At 38.3% G+C, this 18077-nt stretch overlaps 1 protein-coding gene across 1 annotated transcript in view; it reads right to left on the bottom strand.

Moving 5' to 3' along the window:
- The window catches only part of LOC127451194 (cytoplasmic phosphatidylinositol transfer protein 1-like), a 125115-nt gene that overhangs the window by 9425 nt on the left and 97613 nt on the right, over window positions 1-18077 (bottom strand). Inside the window, exons 5-6 of the mRNA XM_051715690.1 lie at window positions 11507-11578; window positions 525-620 (exon numbers count right to left, since the gene is read on the bottom strand). Of these exons, the coding sequence (XP_051571650.1) occupies window positions 525-620; window positions 11507-11578 (168 nt within the window). The remainder of the gene's footprint in view (window positions 1-524; window positions 621-11506; window positions 11579-18077) is intronic.

Raw genomic sequence — 18077 nt, 5'->3', positions numbered from 1 at the left:
ATACAACAAACATAAAACTTAAAAGAATTGAATCTTAAATGGCTTAAATTTCCATCTTTTCCTCACACAAAGCTACCACATGTCTTCAAAAGACTTGCAATATAGCACATGAGTTGTGTATGGACTGTTTTTATGAAGATTTTATGGTGCTTATTGTCATTTTTGCAGCTTGAGAACCCCTGGTCACCACTAACACTCATTGCATGGAAAAGAGCAGTGTGAACATTCTGATAAACATCTCCTTTTGTGTTCCACAAGAAATTATGTGAAACAGCTGAAGAACGACGACAGAATATTTCATTTTTGGGTGAACTAACCCTTTAGTTCATATAAGGAAAATTTGGAGTTGAATATGAATTATGGTGGCGAGTATGATCACGTATTGTACCGTAGAGACAAATGTTTACAGTGCATGCTTGTATTGCTTTTGAATAATTTAGAATTTTATAATGAATGATAAATTCATGTGGTTTGTCGAAGAATTATCTTTTAATAATCTTTCTAGGTGCTTGCTGTACCCTTACCTCAGCCTCTTTGTAGTAGCGCTCTGGGATCTCATCGTTAGCGATGTCGATAAAGCACACCTCCGTTTCTTCATCTCTGAGCACTGTATCAAAGATCTAAAGCACAAATACAGAATGTTAGAAAGAACATAAGAGATGGTAAAACCATTGAAGGTTAGCACTGCGCATGCACACACACAGGCATTGCATAAGATAAGTTACCAGTTACAAAAATGTGTGTGTCCACATTGAAAGTGATGGTGTAAGGCTGTCAAATTTAATTCAAATATTCATCAAATTTAAGATTAAAATGCACATTCAAATGCTAAAATGTGCATTTGAATTTTGGAGCACTGACAATGACATAATTTCTGTGTTAATATTTGGATTTGATCTTTGAAGTTTTATTTGACTAAGCACCCTTAAACTGTTTTCTAAGGTGGAGTTGAAAATAGGATCCTTGTTGGAAATATACAGACAATTTGCCCTCATCACTATCAAAGTTGCCCATTCCTGGTCTAGTGCATGCTTACTTAGAGAAAAGACAGACTCGATCGGAGTGAACGCCCCTTAAGTAGAGGACTGTGGCGGTTGTGTCTTGACTTTGTCTTGCTCTCTTATCAGCAGCTCGCTGAATAAGCATTAGGTATGTACATACAACTGTATTTAATGAAAACACTGTGGTATCGCTGGTATTATGAAGCCGTGGTAGTACTATGGCACCAGTACAGGCTACTGTGTAACACCAAGTCAGCATAGAACCATCTATTGAAGTGTTTCTTTTCATTTTACTTTTTTACTTAATATTTGAGAATATGAACTGGCTAAATCTTTTGACTTTATCATTTTATGCACTTTTGTTAACAGCAAGATATGAACTTTGCAATAAACAATCGATACAACACGGTGCCGATAGGTTTATATTGATTTGTTGTACCCCCTTGTGGACGTAGGAGACAACGTTGATTTAAAAAATCAGATGTCTTGTAGACTTTCCCTCCTACCTGAATTGTCTTTAACCCTTTCACGAGTAGGGTCTAAATTCCCCAGAATGTATTTATTTTCACACATAAAAACATGGCAAAAACCATTAGGACTGAAAAAAAAAGAAAGAAAAAAAAAAAGACTATCACATTGCATGTCACATCCTGCACACTAGAGGGGGATAGATTGTAGGCAACAAGTTTAGAATTTAAAACATAGCCCATCCACTCTGATTACTGTTAGCACGAAAAAAGGATAGACCAGAGCAAAGCAATCAGGAAGTAGTTATTGCAAGGCAACAGGGTGGATTATCTAATAGTATACACACTTGTTTGAATGGGGGACAGTCCAACCTTAACCCTCATAAGAAACCCAGAAATCTAAAGGCTAACTTCAGCAAACCCCAACATTTCTACAGCTGCAAGCTCTGAGCCGTCCACAGGAAGGAGCTCTCGGTCTGTTTGCGAGTCAGTGAAAGTATTGCATAAGCTGCCACTTACCCAAGAGCATTAGTGTTTGCAGCCTAACAAAAACTTTAATGGGTGAAAGAGCTCTCCACATTAAAGGATCAGGTGCTTTCAGGTGAGAGTGTGGCTCTCCCGTTGCCAGACACCTGTGCGCTTTTGCAAATTACATTGTAATTCTTTTCATATCCAACTGACAGTAAGCTGCTGAGACAACATGGGAAAAAAAATGTATAAAACCTCTTTAAAAAAAAAAAAAAAAGTGTCCTAGCTTTTGTAAAAGAAAGAGAATGAAAGGGGATGGGAAGGGGTTGAAATTTCATAATATGTAGTTTTTTAATATAATAAAAGGTATTGTGGTCATTATCAAACGAAATGGGGAGAAAACAAAAAGGTGATATCTGAAAAAGACTTAGAATGGTATTATTGACACTTATATACATTATAATATTATTATACAAAGTGCCTAAATTATAAAGTGTACAAATAAATAAATTGTGTATTGTATAATTATTTCCATATTTATTTTCACACTGACTAAATGTACTTTATTAAGTCACACTCCTTTATTACCATATGGACAAAGAATTTTAGAAATGATTGAATGTGAAATATATAAATAAATGAGGAAATAAATATATAAATAACTAAATGTATAAATTAATAAATGTGGAAATAAATAAGTGTAGAAATAAACATGGATATGAATAAATGTATAAATAAATTAATGTGGAAATAAATATGAAAATAAATAAAAGAGAAAATAAATACAATAATGCATAAATAATAAAATAAAATTATAAATACTCATTTATGTCAAATTTGAAAATGTATTTATTTATTTAGACAGCTTTGGTCCTCCATACCATACAAAAGTGCTGATATTTATGCTGTTTTTGTCATGTCTGAATACTGCAAGTACAAGATAGTAATGCTGAGCTGTTTATCAGTCAGTCAAGCTTTATTGTCATTCTACAGGTACAAAATATAAAACAAAAAATTGTATACCACGATGTAGTTGCAATCATTTTAAATAAAGTAAATGCCGCAATGAAAAATGTAGTATATGCAAAAATGGGAAATATTATTCCTTGGCTCGTTTCTATGACAACGTTTACAACGTAAAGATGAATCAATGTGCGGTTTTGTCGTTGATGACAGCAAAAAATGCTATATAATTTCACTTCTATATATTCTTGCTAATTGTTAAAGAACAAATGTCTTTAAGACATTATAGAATCATTTTCTACAGCATAATTTTCTGTAAAGCTGCTTTGAAACAATATGTTTTGCGCTATACAAATAAAAAATGACTTGACCTGACAAAGAAAGCACACAGAGTAACACTGACTGTAATAAAATGACATATCAAACAGAAATATATGTTAATAACTACCTTTAACTGTTGAAGCTGCTGCCATTTTGGTTCTTTGCACATGATGTCTACACTGAAAAAAATGATTTTGTAGTGAAGTAAATATAGCAGAAGAAATGAAGTACTTTCTACAGTACATTGAATAAGTTAAAGTGTGAACTTGATATTAAGAGTATTTTACATATGTACTCAATTCAAACATGTAAACACTTATGCTCTAGCTTATAAGTAAATATTATTTAAGACTGTTTGTTCTCATTACAATGCATCATCATGTAACAATCCTAAAGTAGAAAATATTGTCACATTTATTTGCTAATTTGAGTAAATTTCACAGGTAAATGAAACGAGTGAATTTTCCTGAACTTTACAAAGCTGGTGTTCCCAGCATGCACCAGACTACAGAATAATTAAAGAGCTTGCATGGTTTCACTGTTAGAAAGTTGATTTACACTGTTTTTATTGTTAATTTTAGGAACTTCTTGTTCAGTGAAATTTAAAGTAAATTTTCTACTCAAAATGACCCATTCATGATTAAAAAAAATTATCTGTTGATTGTTACCGTCATCGTGTTTTGTGCACCAAGTGTTGAGGTCTGGTGCACAGCTCTTGATCTAGTTTCTTTCAGCATTACAGTAAGGTGAAGTTGTCTAATAAACTACATAGCATGCATTAAAGGGGTCATGAAGTGCTATTTTTTATAATTTTATTATCTAACCTGAGGTCCACTGATAATGTTATAAAAGTTTTTTTGCATCAAAATATATGATCATATTCCACCCTGTTTTTGGCCCTCTCTCTGAAACGCTCGGTTTTGGCCTAAGCACCACCTTAAAACTTCAATGTAAATGCCCACTGTTATGATTGACTAACATCATGCAACCCCTCAAATTCAGCACACTCAGTCAGAAGAGAATGAACAAGCCCCTCAACATTATAAAACAAGAGAGAATTGCTTCTCCCTTTCAGAGTTGTAACTTGACACTGCATCTTTTAAAAGCGGCGAGATACATGGCAGTGGTCAAAGAGCCTGTGTAGTTCATGTTTATACACAAAATAATTCAAAATAGTCCAGATGGATCCCCACTGGTGTTCAGGAATAGTTAGCCACACAAGGCCTCTGCTCTCTTGACTTCAACTGCACACCAGTGGGCGGGGCCAAGGGTGTGATGACGCATGTTGTATGATGTGTAAATGCAAATTAGCAATGTCTTGTGACATCACGGACAGACAGATTTAAAAATGGGACATTTCAGCAGGGTGGTAACTACACTATATTGCCAAAAGTATTCGCTCACCCATCCAAATAATTGAATTCAGGTGTTCCAATCACTTCCATGGCCACAGGTGTATAAAATGAAGCACCTAGGCATGCAGACTGCTTCTACAAACATTTGTGAAAGAATGGGCCGCTCTCAGGAGCTCAGTGAATTCCAGCGTGGTACTGTGATAGGATGCCACCTGTGCAACAAGTCCAGTCGTGAAATTTCCTCGCTACTAAATATTCCACAGTCAACTGTCAGTGGTATTATAACAAAGTGGAAGCGATTGGGAATGACAGCAACTCAGCCACGAAGTGGTAGGCCACGTAAAATGACAGAGCGGGGTCAGCGGATGCTGAGGCGCATAGTGCGCAGAGGTCGCCAACTTTCTGCAGAGTCAATCGCTACAGACCTCCAAAGTTCATGTGGCCTTCAGATTAGCTCAAGAACAGTGCGTAGAGAGCCTCATGGAATGGGTTTCCATGGCCAAGCAGCTGCATCCAAGCCATACATCACCAAGTGCAATGCAAAGCGTCGGATGCAGTAGTGTAAAGCACGCCGCCACTGGACTCTAGAGCAGTGGAGAAGCATTCTCTGGAGTGATGAATCACGCTTCTCCATCTGGCAATCTGATGGACGAGTCTGGGTTTGGTGGTTGCCAGGAGAATGGTACTTGTCTGACTGCATTGTGCCAACTGTGAAGTTTGGTGGAGGGGGGATTATGGTGTGGGGTTGTTTTTCAGAAGCTGGGCTTGGCCCCTTAGTTCCAGTGAAAGGAACTCTGAATGCTTCAGCATACCAAGAGATTTTGGACAATTCCATGCTCCCAAATTTGTGGGAACAGTTTGGGGATGGCCCCTTCCTGTTCCAACATGACTGCGCACCAGTGCACAAAGCAAGGTCCATAAAGACATGGATGAGCGAGTTTGGTGTGGAAGAACTTGACTGGCCTGCACAGAGTCCTGACCTCAACCCGATAGAGCACCTTTGGGATGAATTAGAGCGAAGACTGTGAGCCAGGCCTTCTCGTCCAACATCAGTGTCTGACCTCACAAAAGCGCTTCTGGAAGAATGGTCAAAAATTCCCATAAACGCACTCCTAAACCTTGTGGAAAGCCTTCCCAGAAGAGTTGAAGCTGTTGTAGCTTCAAAGGGTGGGCCGACGTCATATTAAACCCTATGGATTAAGAATGGGATGTCACTTAAGTTCATATGCGTCTAAAGGCAGGTGAGCGAATACTTTTGGCAATATAGTGTATAAATATAATATATATATATATATATATATATATATAATGTCGTTTTTGAGTTCTGAAATTTACAGTATTTTTTTATATTACAGTCACCTCTTATATGTCTAAATATCAAGGACAATTTGATTCTCAAATTCAAGATCCCTTTAAGGTTTCCTGTGGAATGCTTTCATGTGTCATGTGGTACAAGACGAAGTACATTAAAGATGCATTGAAATGCTAGTTCACTTTTAAAAGCATGCCTTAATTCAGTGCTACATTGCTTAAGAAAAATGTACCAACAAAGAGTGAGTAAAGTTAGCTTGAAACAGAGTATTGCAAAGTAAACACTACTTGAGAATTTCTAATTAAAGCCACCATGAATTTTGTGAAGCCTTTACTTGAAAATATGGTCTGTTAAATTTACTAGCAATTTCTGCATGGAAATTGTTTCCTAGTTTTTTTTTTAGTTTTTTTTTAAGTAAATCCCACTCCAAATAGTTTTTAGTGTACAACTGTCAAGCCGGAGCAAAAATAGACAAAAAAATAAACTGGCCATATTGTGTCAGCATGGCCAAACTTGTTTATCAAAGCCAAGAAGAAAACATGACAAACTCTGAAGACTTTTTAGCCCAAACACCCCTGCTACTACATAGCCTAATGCACGCTGGAGTGAAGCGTTTCAACTTCAAAGCAGCCAGCGTTGCTCAAATGTATTGAAAACAGAGAAACAGCTGATAGATGAGGCGGCGGAAAACAGATCAAGGATTTGTGTTTTCTCCTCTCAGATGCAGACGGAGGTCTGCAGGTGCAAAAAGACTAGAGACGCATGATTCAAACATCTCTCCACTAGTGGTCGACCGATATATGGCAGAGGCTGATAAATCGGCCGATATTCTGCATTTTTTAATCATCGCATTTGGACGATTTGTTTCTTGAGCGCGCAAGAATTGGCTGCTTGCATGTGAAGTGACTGGGACATGTAAATGACCAGTCATGATTCATTATGTTGTTACGTGCATCGTGTTACTACAATAACAGACCGGTGTGCAACACAGTGTCATTTAAACGGTCCACACATCAGAGCCGCAGCAGACACGTTTGAGCTCATAATGTTAAAGTGCTCGCCTGTTTCATTCTCTCTCTCCTCAACAGCTGAACTTGTAACTTTTAACTGTCTTGTGTAATGATAAAAAGGCAAATATCACTAAAACTAATATCATATACCGTCTGCAAATATGAGTAAATCTCGTTTAAACGGATGTAATAAACCAACCTCACACAACAAAGATCCAGCATCCTGTGGAGCGCTCCTTTATTGACCTCTGAAGCACGAACAGTCTCTCCTCAACAGTTCCCTATTACTTTTCTAATGATAAAAGGCCAATATCAATAAAACTTATATTATGTACCGTTTGCAAGTATTTGTTTGAGAAAATGCGTATACTAACGTGGACATGCCATCCATGGTTGCTGGACTACTGTGTTTACTGTTTTTTCCTTTTTCCTAATATATTAACAATTTCTTCATGTGCAAATAAATTACTAAAATTTGATGACTAAACAGAAATCATAAGAAACTGCTGCCTACTATTTAAAATGCAATATGAATTTTTTTTTTTTTTTTTTACAAAGTTAAAGTTTAGTGAAATTGAGTATAGTGCTAAATGAGAGCTTTTTTAAGCAATTTTATGTTTATGTTATTTACTATATTAAATTGTGTGATATATCAGCATTGTATAGGCCTATCGGCCACCCTATTCTCTGGGAATCAGCATCGGCCATTAAAAAACACATATCTGTCGACCACTACTCCCCACACAGATAAAGTGCTGTCTCTTCTCCTGATATTACAGAGAAGACTAATGCTAATGCTCCAGCAAATGCTATTACGTTTTTATTGTGAAAAAAAGGCAAAAATAACAATTATTAAATATTGGTTCTTTATATTTGTTATCGGACATACAGTTGTGCCAAAAATATTGGCACCCTTGGTAAATAAACCTTGGTAAAAAACAAATATTTTTGTCAAATATATGCATGACACAATTTTGATAATTTTGAACTGTGGTGTAAGGGCAACAAAACTGTACAGTCACAAATGTGTACAGTAACATTCTTGAGAATGACAGCTTTCATTTGACATATGACTTGTCTATTTAAGTGCTATGTGAAAAACTCAAATTGTTATGCCGTATTTCATTTGTAGTGAAAACATTTGTAGTAAATTAATAAAATGAAAATTGACCAGTGGTCACAGACTTTTGAACCCCATGTAGTCCATTTTTCCACTTGGTAGATTTACATACTCTCAGCCTCACTGCCCTTAACTGAGTGTCTGATCAGTTCCAGACTGACTGGCTGGCTGCTATGCAATTTCCAGAAGTCAGGGTGCACAAGTTTTTATCAGTCTGTCTGAAAAGAAAGTTGTGCTTACAAGGAACCGGGCTGTTACAATGAGTGCTTCTGAAGAACAACTTGACACTGGACTAGTCAAAGTATTATTTTTGTCCCAATTAAATTAAACATTCATTATTTTTAGTGCTGGGTAAGTTATTTAAAATAAGTAATCCACAACAAATGAATAATTCTCTAAATTATAATAAGATTACTTTACTGATTACTACATCTAAAAATTTATCACATTACTAATAATGTTACTTTTAAGTTACATTCTAAATCACTTTTCCTATTAAAGTTATTATTTTTCTGCTCAAATGTACTTACCTTCTAAATTATTTTAAAGTCAGTAACTGTAATCTGATTACAAGAATTTCAAATGTTGTTACACTACTTTTTATAAAAAAGTAATCAGATTACAGTAACTAATTACTTTGTAATAGGATACACCCAACACTGATCATTATTAAAATTATCATTGTTATTAATTTTTCTTGAAAAGTAAGTAGTTTTATAAAGAATAAGTTTCTTATTTTCACCGGGATCATTTTTGACCCACATATACATTCTTAGGGGGTAAACTCATGCATGCATTTTAGTCCGGCGGGTCCAAAGGGGGGCACTATATCACGAAAACCTTTACGCTAAAAACTTAAGTCCACGGATACATAAGTCAGGCATATGATCATTTGAAAGCTTAGAATCTGAACTTTTCAGAGATAACCATCACTTCTGCATTTGTTACATAAAATAAAAAATATTTTAAAACATTCGCATCACAAATTAGCACCCCCTAGTGGTAATGGGGTAGAAATATTTAAATAAAAATAAAAGTCTTTCACAGCACCTAAGTGGACAAGTCATATATCAAATTAAAGATCTCATTATCAGGAATGTGACTATATAGTTTATTTTGTTGCCCTAATATCACAGTTTGAAAGATTTTCAAAAGAATCACAAAGTGAAATATGATTTCTGTAAGTCATCAAATACATATATCTCGTTTATGCGACGATCACTGCTACTGTAAGCCTCGAGCAGCCACAAACGAGTATCTGCTCTTACCTTAAAAAAAAAAAAAAGATCATCGCCATTTTTTACTTGTGAGTTTTCTTGGCTGAATAATCCAATGTTATATCTTAGATGTCCAGAACAAAATATGCCATCCAGAAGGAAAAGCATGATAAACAAAAAATCATCAGAAAAATATATTTTTATCATTATTAATTGTATATACCATTGCAAGGGTCCAAGGGATATTCAGTGAAACAATGAGGGTGGTGCATTATATGCAACAGCTCTACAAATATTAAAATATGTGGATTGAACAATTATGTAAACAGCGTATTTTAGTTGTACATAATAATATTTAAACATAATAATAGTCACATAATAATAATTAATCTGATTCAAGATGCTTTATTTATGTTGTGGAGGTGAGATCATTCAGCTTTGGACTGGATTTCAGCACCATGGACAGCGTACACCAGCGCACATGGTAAACAGGAGATGCGTAATAAAACATTCTCATCAACAACAGCTACAAAAGAAGTGTTGCCATCTCACCTGGATGTGAAATGTGGATGGTAAAAGAATGCTGCACTGTTTTTTCTATATTTAGCCCATTACACTACAAAACTTCTGTCTTGTATTGTACTTCAAAAGTACATTTAATCACTGTGAGTTCAAGTACATCATTTGTTACAACAGACCTTCAAACACATATTCCCCCAAACCCTCTCCCACACATCTCGAACTGATCACAGAAGAGAATAAATTAATAGTGAGTGATCTTAAAATTTTCTCATTTGGGGAAGAGAATAAAAGTGTTGCCAAGAACAAAAGAAAGAAAACAAAGTGAAACTCTTTGAGCAAGTGAGCATGTCTGCAGACTCTTAACTAGAGCTCAGGGCAGCACAGAGAGCTGTGGCTCAGACAGACAGACAGTAACATCTGTCTGGAACAATCTGGATGCATGTACGATCTCAGTCTGACTGCAGGCCATTCAAGGCTATTACACAGTTTAACTCACCCTGAACGCACTCCAAGACAACCCCCATGTGAAATCATGAGTGATTCCGGCCTTGTAGCTTCCTTTCGCATATTCTTAAATTTTCAATGTTCTTGGAAGTCAGAAATTCCAAAAAAAGTCAATAAGAAAAACTAGAATGAGCTGACCATCTAAATATAACATTTTTATTTTTCAAAGTAATATTAAAGCACTGATAGATCAGATTCCAAATCCAGTGCCAACACAAATTATTTTATAATTTCTGAGAACCTTGTAGACATGCATTTTTTTTTAGGTATTATACTCAGGACAGTTATTTAACATACATACATACATACATACTTTACATCACAAACCACTTAGGGAAAAACAATGTAAGGGAAGTGGGAAAAGGGTAACTTTATTTTAAGGATCAGAAATTAGATACTAATTAATGACTATTAATTGGACTTGTAAGGGACTAGTTACAGATTTGTTTGGTAATTATAAGGTATTTATTGTTAATTTCTTACCATTGCCTAATAGCCTTTTTATATATGTTTATATATGTTTTTTCCTAACTATTAACTTATTAGTAAGAGCAAAAGATACTAATAGCTAGTAAAGTGCAAAATACATCCTTTATAGGTTCTCATTACACTATGTGAATGTGCAACTTATAAGTATAAAATAAATACAGAAGGCAGAGATTTTTGTTGCTTGGTGTAAATAGCAACAAAAAGCATCCTCTTTGCGCTAAGGGCAAATAGTGTTAAATGCTATTTTCCCCCCTAATTAAATATTACCATACAGTATAGGGGCATCAATCCAGCATGTTTATTGTGTTTATATAGAGTCCCACAAACACCCTACACCAACCTCTACCCCTAAACCTAACCCTAACCTTCCCTGCTTTGTTGAAATATAAAATACATTCTACATGTATTTCATACTTATAAGCCACACATTCACACAGAGTACTGAGAATTTATAAAAGATGTGTTTTGCATCATACTAGCTATTGATATATTTTGTTTATAGCTAAGAAATTCATTGTTATGACAAAAGCAAATATAAAGGGGCCATTAATCAAGAATAAGAAGTCAGCCAATAAAGGCTTGATAAATACTTTATAATGCCAAACAAGTCCATAACTAGTCACTTACAACTGTAATTATTAGTCATGAATGACTCTAATTTCTGATCCCTAAACTAAAGTGTTACCGGGAAAAGACATGATGAAATCACACACACTGACACAGACTAATGTATTCACTCCGTATACAATCTACTTACGTTATCATTGCTGCCTTTGTTGTCTTCGTACTTTGTCTCAACGTGGATGGAAAACTTTGGCAGGAATGAACACTAAAAAAAAATTGAATTAAATAATGAGTTAAACATGGAAAATATAAATAGACTGCATATATGATTCAATTATCATGGGCTGTGGAGTGGAACAATATGAAATTATCACATGCACTCTAAAATCCCATCAGTTCTCAAAAGTCACATGTCCAGCAGCTAATTTGGGACATCTATCAAGAGGGGCGGCACCATTCATGAAAACACTGCATGCATGCTCTCACTAGAACTAGTGCAGTGCAGGGCAGGGCTCGGCTCTGCAGTTCAATATCATTGTGTTTTATGGGCTTGGTGCTCTGCTGCAACGATGAGCTCTTTTCTGCCTCACTGGATTTACAGCATCCCTGTTCTCATGCTCTCTTCTCCCCACTTGTCCTAAGGCTGTAGATCCTCCGAGACCCAACACACTGTTGCCTTATTAGATTAAATACTGCTCCCACAATCACTGAAGATCAATAGAGCCTCAGTTACATAACACTGGAAGCTCTAATGGAGTGGGGGAGAAGAGAGACAAGATGAGGTGAGACAAGAAGAAAAGACGAGGGTGAGATGAGATGTGAAGAGGATGTGATGAGAAGGAAAGAGGAGAACAGAAATTAAGTGATGAGGAGAACAAGACATGGTGAGACAAGAGGAGGGCAAGGCAAGAAAAAAAAGAGAAAAGACATCACAGAGAAGTTGAGAAGAGACAAGATGAGAAGAGTATGACAATTCAACACAAAGAGAAAAATACAAGAGAACAAGATGACAATAAAAATGAGAAGAGGATGAGGCAAGATGACAAGAAGAGAAAAAGAAAAGAGACAAGATGAGACAAGAGGAAGAGATGAGACAAGGATTAGACGAAAAATGAGGGAAAAAGAGATGATGACTAGACAAGATGAGGTGAGACAAGAAGGACAAAACATCAAAAAGAGAAAAGGAAGAGACAAGGCGAGAAGAGACAAGATGAGAGGAGGATGAGACTAGACAACACAAGAGGAGGAGAAGAGAACAAGATGAAACAAGACAAGCCAAGAAGAAAAGAGACAATATGATAAGAGGATGAGACAAGAAGAAGAGAAGAGAACAAAATGAAATAAGACAAGATAAAAGAAGAGATGAAACAAGACAAGGCATGAAGAGAAGAGGATGAGACAAGATAACAAGAGAAAAAAAATAAAAGAAGTTATGATATGAAACAAGAAGGAAAACGAGATGAGAAACAATAGTTTGCAATAATGTGACAAGGAGGAGGGCATGGCTGAGCCGTGTAGATGCATGGGCGGTGCTGAATCAGCTGATCAGTGGGAGAGCGAGATAAAGGGAGCCGGATGCGGCAGTTCGAGAGAGAGAGAGACGCACGCGGACATGTTGCACGTGTGTCTGTGTTTGTTTTATGTTGAGTTTCTTATTAAACTGTTTACTGTTCAGCTGGTTCCTGCATCCTCCTTGCCCATCCTTTAACTGTTACAGTGGTGCCGAAACCCAGGAGGGATGTGCTGTCACGGAGTCCTCGCCGCTGCCATCTGCCAGGGGAGCAGCCGCAGCCTTCTGCCTGGGGACGGAGGGGTCGCTGCCGGCCGCCGAGAGCCGGAGGAACCGCTGCCATCCACCGAAGAAGTGAGGAGCAGTTCCGTCCGCTAGGGGCCGGATGACTCGCTGCCATCCGCCGGGGGAGGAGCGAGCTGGCGTCTGCCAGAGGGTGGAGGAGCTGTTGAGTTCTTCTCTCTCTCTCCTCTCTCTGCATCTCCGCTCGCACTTTCACTCTCCTCATGCCTCCCCTCGTCTCTCCCCGCAGGTTCACAGGACGTGGTGGACCACTGGCTGATAGAATGGCCGGAAGGGCAGCGTCATCCCTCCAGAGATCGGAGTGGCGAGGGAGTGGCAGGGCCGGCACTGAATCAGCTGATCAGCGGGAGAGCGAGATAAACGGGAGCCAGAGGCGTCAGTTCGAGAGAGACGCACACGGCCGCATTGCATGTGTGTCTGTGTTTGTGTGTTGAATTTCTTATTAAACTTTGTTTACTGTTCAGCCAGTTCCCGCCTCCTCCTTGCCCATCCTTTATCTGTTACAAATGGTTAATGCAATAGTTCAATAGAGAAAAGATGACAAGAACAGAAAAAGAGAAGGGGATAAGACAAGATGACAAAAAGAAAAAAGAGATGTGATATGAAACGAGAGAAAACAAGATGAGAATAGGATGAGATGGACAAGTTGAAAAGATGAGAAAAGAGAAGAGCAGAGAAGAGATGAGGGCAAGATGAGGTGAGACAAGAGGCCAAGACAAGACACAAGAAGTGGAGAAGAGAAGATGAAACAGGAAAAGACAAGGAAGAGACGAGATGAGACAAGAAGACAAGACAAGAAAAGAAAGTAGAGGAGAAAAGAGAAGGGACAAGGACAAGATAAGACAATGTCAGAAAGAAGAGGGCAAGACTAGACAAAAAGAGAAAAAGATGAGACAAGATGAGGCAAGAAGAAACAAGATGAGAAGAGGATGAGACAAGACAACACTAAAGAGAAGAGAATGAGATGAAATATGAAAAAACGAGAAGTGGATGAGACAAGAGGAGAAAAATAAAAGTATAAGACAAGACAACACAAGAAGAGGAGAAGAGAATGAGACGAAACAAGCCAAGAAGAGAAGAGGATGAGACATGATGACAAAAAGAGAAAAAATAAGGAGACGTGGGGCCTGGGTAGCTCAGTGAGTAAAGACGCTGACTACCACCCCTGGAGTTGTAAGTTCGAATCAGTGACTCCAGCCAGGTCTCCAAAGCAACCAAATTGGCCCGGTTGCTAGGGAGGGTAGATTCACATGGGGTAACCTCCTCGTGGTCACTATAATGTGGTTCGCTCTTGGTGGGGCACGTGGTGAGTTGTGCGTGGATGCCACGGAGAATAGCGTGAAGCCTCCACACACGCTATATCTCCACGGTAATGCACTCAAGCCACGTGATAAGATGCGTGGATTGATGGTCTCAGACGTGGAGGCAACTGAGATTTGTCCTCCACCTCCCAGATTGAGGCAAGCCACTATGCCACCACGAGGACTTAGAACATATTGGAAATTGGGCATTCCAAATTGGGGAGAAAAATGGGAGAAAATAAAAAAACAAAAACAAATAATTAGCCATGATGATATGAAACATGACAGAAAACAAGCTAAAAAAAGGACGAGATGGAGATGAGGATAAGATGAAAAGATGAGAAAAGAAAAGAGCAGAGATGAGATGAGGGCAAGACAAGGTGAGACAAGAGGCCAAGACAAAACACAAGAAGTGGAGAAGAGACCAAGATGAAACAAGAAAAGAAGAGGAAGAAAAAAGACAAGGGGACAAGATAAGGGCAAGACTAGACAAAGAGAAAAGGACGAGACAAGATGAGGTGAGAAGAGACAAGACGAGAAGAGGATGAGAAAAGACAACACTAAAGAGAACAAGATTAAATAAGACAAAAAGGGAAGTGGATGAGACAAGACGACAAAAAGAGAAAAAGAAAAGATACGAGATGAGGAGGACAATATGAAAAGAAGAAAAAAGCAGAGATGAGATGAGGGCAAGAAGAGGTAAGACAAGAGGCCAAGACAAGACAAAAAGTAAGAGACAAGACAACGAGATAAAACGAGACAAGAAGAGGAAGAGAAAAGATGACGAGAAAAAGAAGAGACAAGATGAGGTGATAAGAGACGAGAAGAGGATGAGACAAGATAACGCTAAAGAGAAGAGAATGAGATGAAATAAGACAACACGAAGTGGATTCCTCTGATGAGAAGAGAAAAAGAGATGAGATGAGATGAGAAGATGAGGTGAGAAGAAAACGAGAAGAGAGGAAAGGAGAGGAGAAAAGACAGGAGGACAGAACAAGACAAGATGAGACAAGAAAAGGAAAAGGGAAAAGGAGAAAAGGGATGAAATGAGGCAAAAAGAGACAAGACAAAAAGAGGACAAGACAACAAGTGAATGAGATGAAACAAGACAAGAAGAGAAGAGACAAGAACAGGATGACACAAGATGACAAGAGGAGAAAAGACGAGATCAGATGATGACAAGAAGAGGAGATGAGATGAGGACAAGATGAGGTGAGACAGATAAAACAAAACAAGAGGACAAGAAGAGGATGAAGAGGAGGAGGACACAAGGAGAAAAGAAAATACAAGAGATGAGACCAGGACAAGATGAGACCAGGATGAGAGGAGATGAGGATGAGATGTGAAGAGAGCTGAACAGAAGAGAAAAAAACAGGAAGATGAAGAGGCAAAACAAGATGAGATAAAAATAAATGAAGAGGATGAAATGAGATGTGATGAGAAGAGAAGACAACAAGACAAGACTAAAAGGGGAAGAGGAAGCACATTTTTTGGTCAGATACAGAGTTACGGCTATGTTCTATGCAGCATTTCGCCAACTGGCAGTTGTAATGAACATTCGATTTGCCCGCAATGGATTGTATTTGTTGCACTGGAGAAGGACTCGCAAATTGCAATGTCAGAGCACCCAGTTGTTATTAATAGCAGGCGTTTAGAATAAAGTTTAGGATAAAAACATAAGATATTTCTCACTTCATGCTCATAGTTTTGAGTAGAATACATCACATCTGGTTGGGCAGTCACGTACGGTCTAGTCGTGAATCTACAGTAAGTGACTGATTTGAAACACTTTGCATGGGTAGCAACTCTGTTAATGGTCACTCACACATGCCACACCAATATCACCTCACGTGAAGCACGCAAGAGATGCCACTGAGTGCCGTTCACTCAGGAACCGAACTTGCGGTAACAGTTAGGTGGAGCACAATGGAATGGAAAAGAGTGCAGAGGTCTTGCAACGTGTTTTTTTAACTAATAATTTTTTCCCTGATATAGTTGCAGTGAATTCCAGGACTGCCTTATTCATGGAGGAATACATGCTGCCTTATGACCAAAACAAGTTATCTTTACAAGGCAGCAGAACTTTGCTGCCTACTGTTTGGAACAGCCTTCACATTATATTATCAGTTCAGGGTGTCTTATACTCTAGTCTAATGTATCCTCAGCACTGACTACATTTCAGAGCATCACAGAGACTTCAATAATAATGAATTAGAGAATATAAAGTATATTTGTGCATATAATATCTTCACTATGATATCACCCTAGTAAAATGAAATTAACATCCAGGGAATTGATTGCAGGCCTTTTCTTTTTGGGTATTAAATTTGAGAAGATGTTAATTATGAAATGTTCACTGCATGGGGGACAAAAGAGACTAAGACACAGAACATGACTGTATTTTTGTCTCCATAATCACTCATTAAATGAATGAGTTTATTTATTTATTTTGATACTGCTCAAACACAGCCTAATGTGGAAAAGTGATGCATTTACATGCAGCTGTTTTCATTTTGTGCTTGTTGTTACATCCTCTGGGCTTTTCTCATATTCCATTGGTCTCATTTGAGATGTTTGCATCCTGTTGTTCCTGGCATATGGTTGATTATGATAATGGTATTCTGATGAAGAGCTCTCTCAATCATCTCTAGGCACTCGGCATGTAGACCCACTCCAAGATTCACTTCTCCAGCTTAATCTAAGCCTTTATCCTCTACCCATCTCCATTTAAACCAACCTGTCACATTGGCTGTTTTTGTGGATGGCATTCACACATCAGATGCCTGTAGCCCATTTTGCATCCCATGTGACTCAAGTCATACCTTCACTTCTATATTTTCATAAGGCTTAGGGGGTGCATCACTGTACATGTAGAGCTGTCTTTGGAATACGCACAAGCTTTTCCATGAAACCTAATATGGTCTCCAATGAGTTAGAATGCACCTGGTCTATCTGGTTTTCTAATACACTCTAATTATATTACAGAAGAGCAAGGAAAAACGAGAACGGGTGCATTTTGGGATAGTATAAAAACATGGTTGACGTTGGTGGTTACTGGGAATTAGCTCTCAGAGATTGCAGCTTTGTTCCAAAACTTAGTGAACCGCCTTGCTGTCTTTTGTCTACTCGGGCAGCATCCTAACTGAAAGGGAACCTCAAAAGTGACTGACTTGGAATGCTCTGCAGCAACTCTGTGTGCCATACAAATAGTGTTCCTCAAGTGACGTGCACAGGAGATTTGACTCACAATTGCTTTCAGTAGAGTTTGATGTAAACTTTGTGGCAGGGTGAGCAAGAGACAGACACAGTGGGTGTGGTGTCAAGCCTCGGAGAGGCATTTATTGGAAACAATAATAAACTTAAAAATGTCCAAGGGGTAACAGTGTTCATAAAAGGGGGAATCTGGCATCCTTGCGGTGAATGGGGCTCCATGAAAGGGGCGGGGTAGTGTCCATAGGGGCCGCTCACGCTCCCCTCAAAAGTCCACGGCACGTGGGGCGGCAGCGTCACTGGTGGCCTGTCTTCCCAGGGCCGCGGCAAGCGTGAGGGGAAGGCGGCCAGGCATCTAGCCCGTCGGAGGCAACGTGAGCAGTTCACCCCCGATGACCATTATGGTGTCCGGGGTCCGAAGAATGGGTCCGGCAGCGCAT

The sequence above is a fragment of the Myxocyprinus asiaticus genome, chromosome 14 (assembly GCF_019703515.2).
Source record: "Myxocyprinus asiaticus isolate MX2 ecotype Aquarium Trade chromosome 14, UBuf_Myxa_2, whole genome shotgun sequence".
NCBI lineage: Eukaryota > Metazoa > Chordata > Actinopteri > Cypriniformes > Catostomidae > Myxocyprinus > Myxocyprinus asiaticus.
Note: the sequence above shows the minus strand (reverse complement) of the source record. Positions and strands in the feature narration are given on the sequence as shown.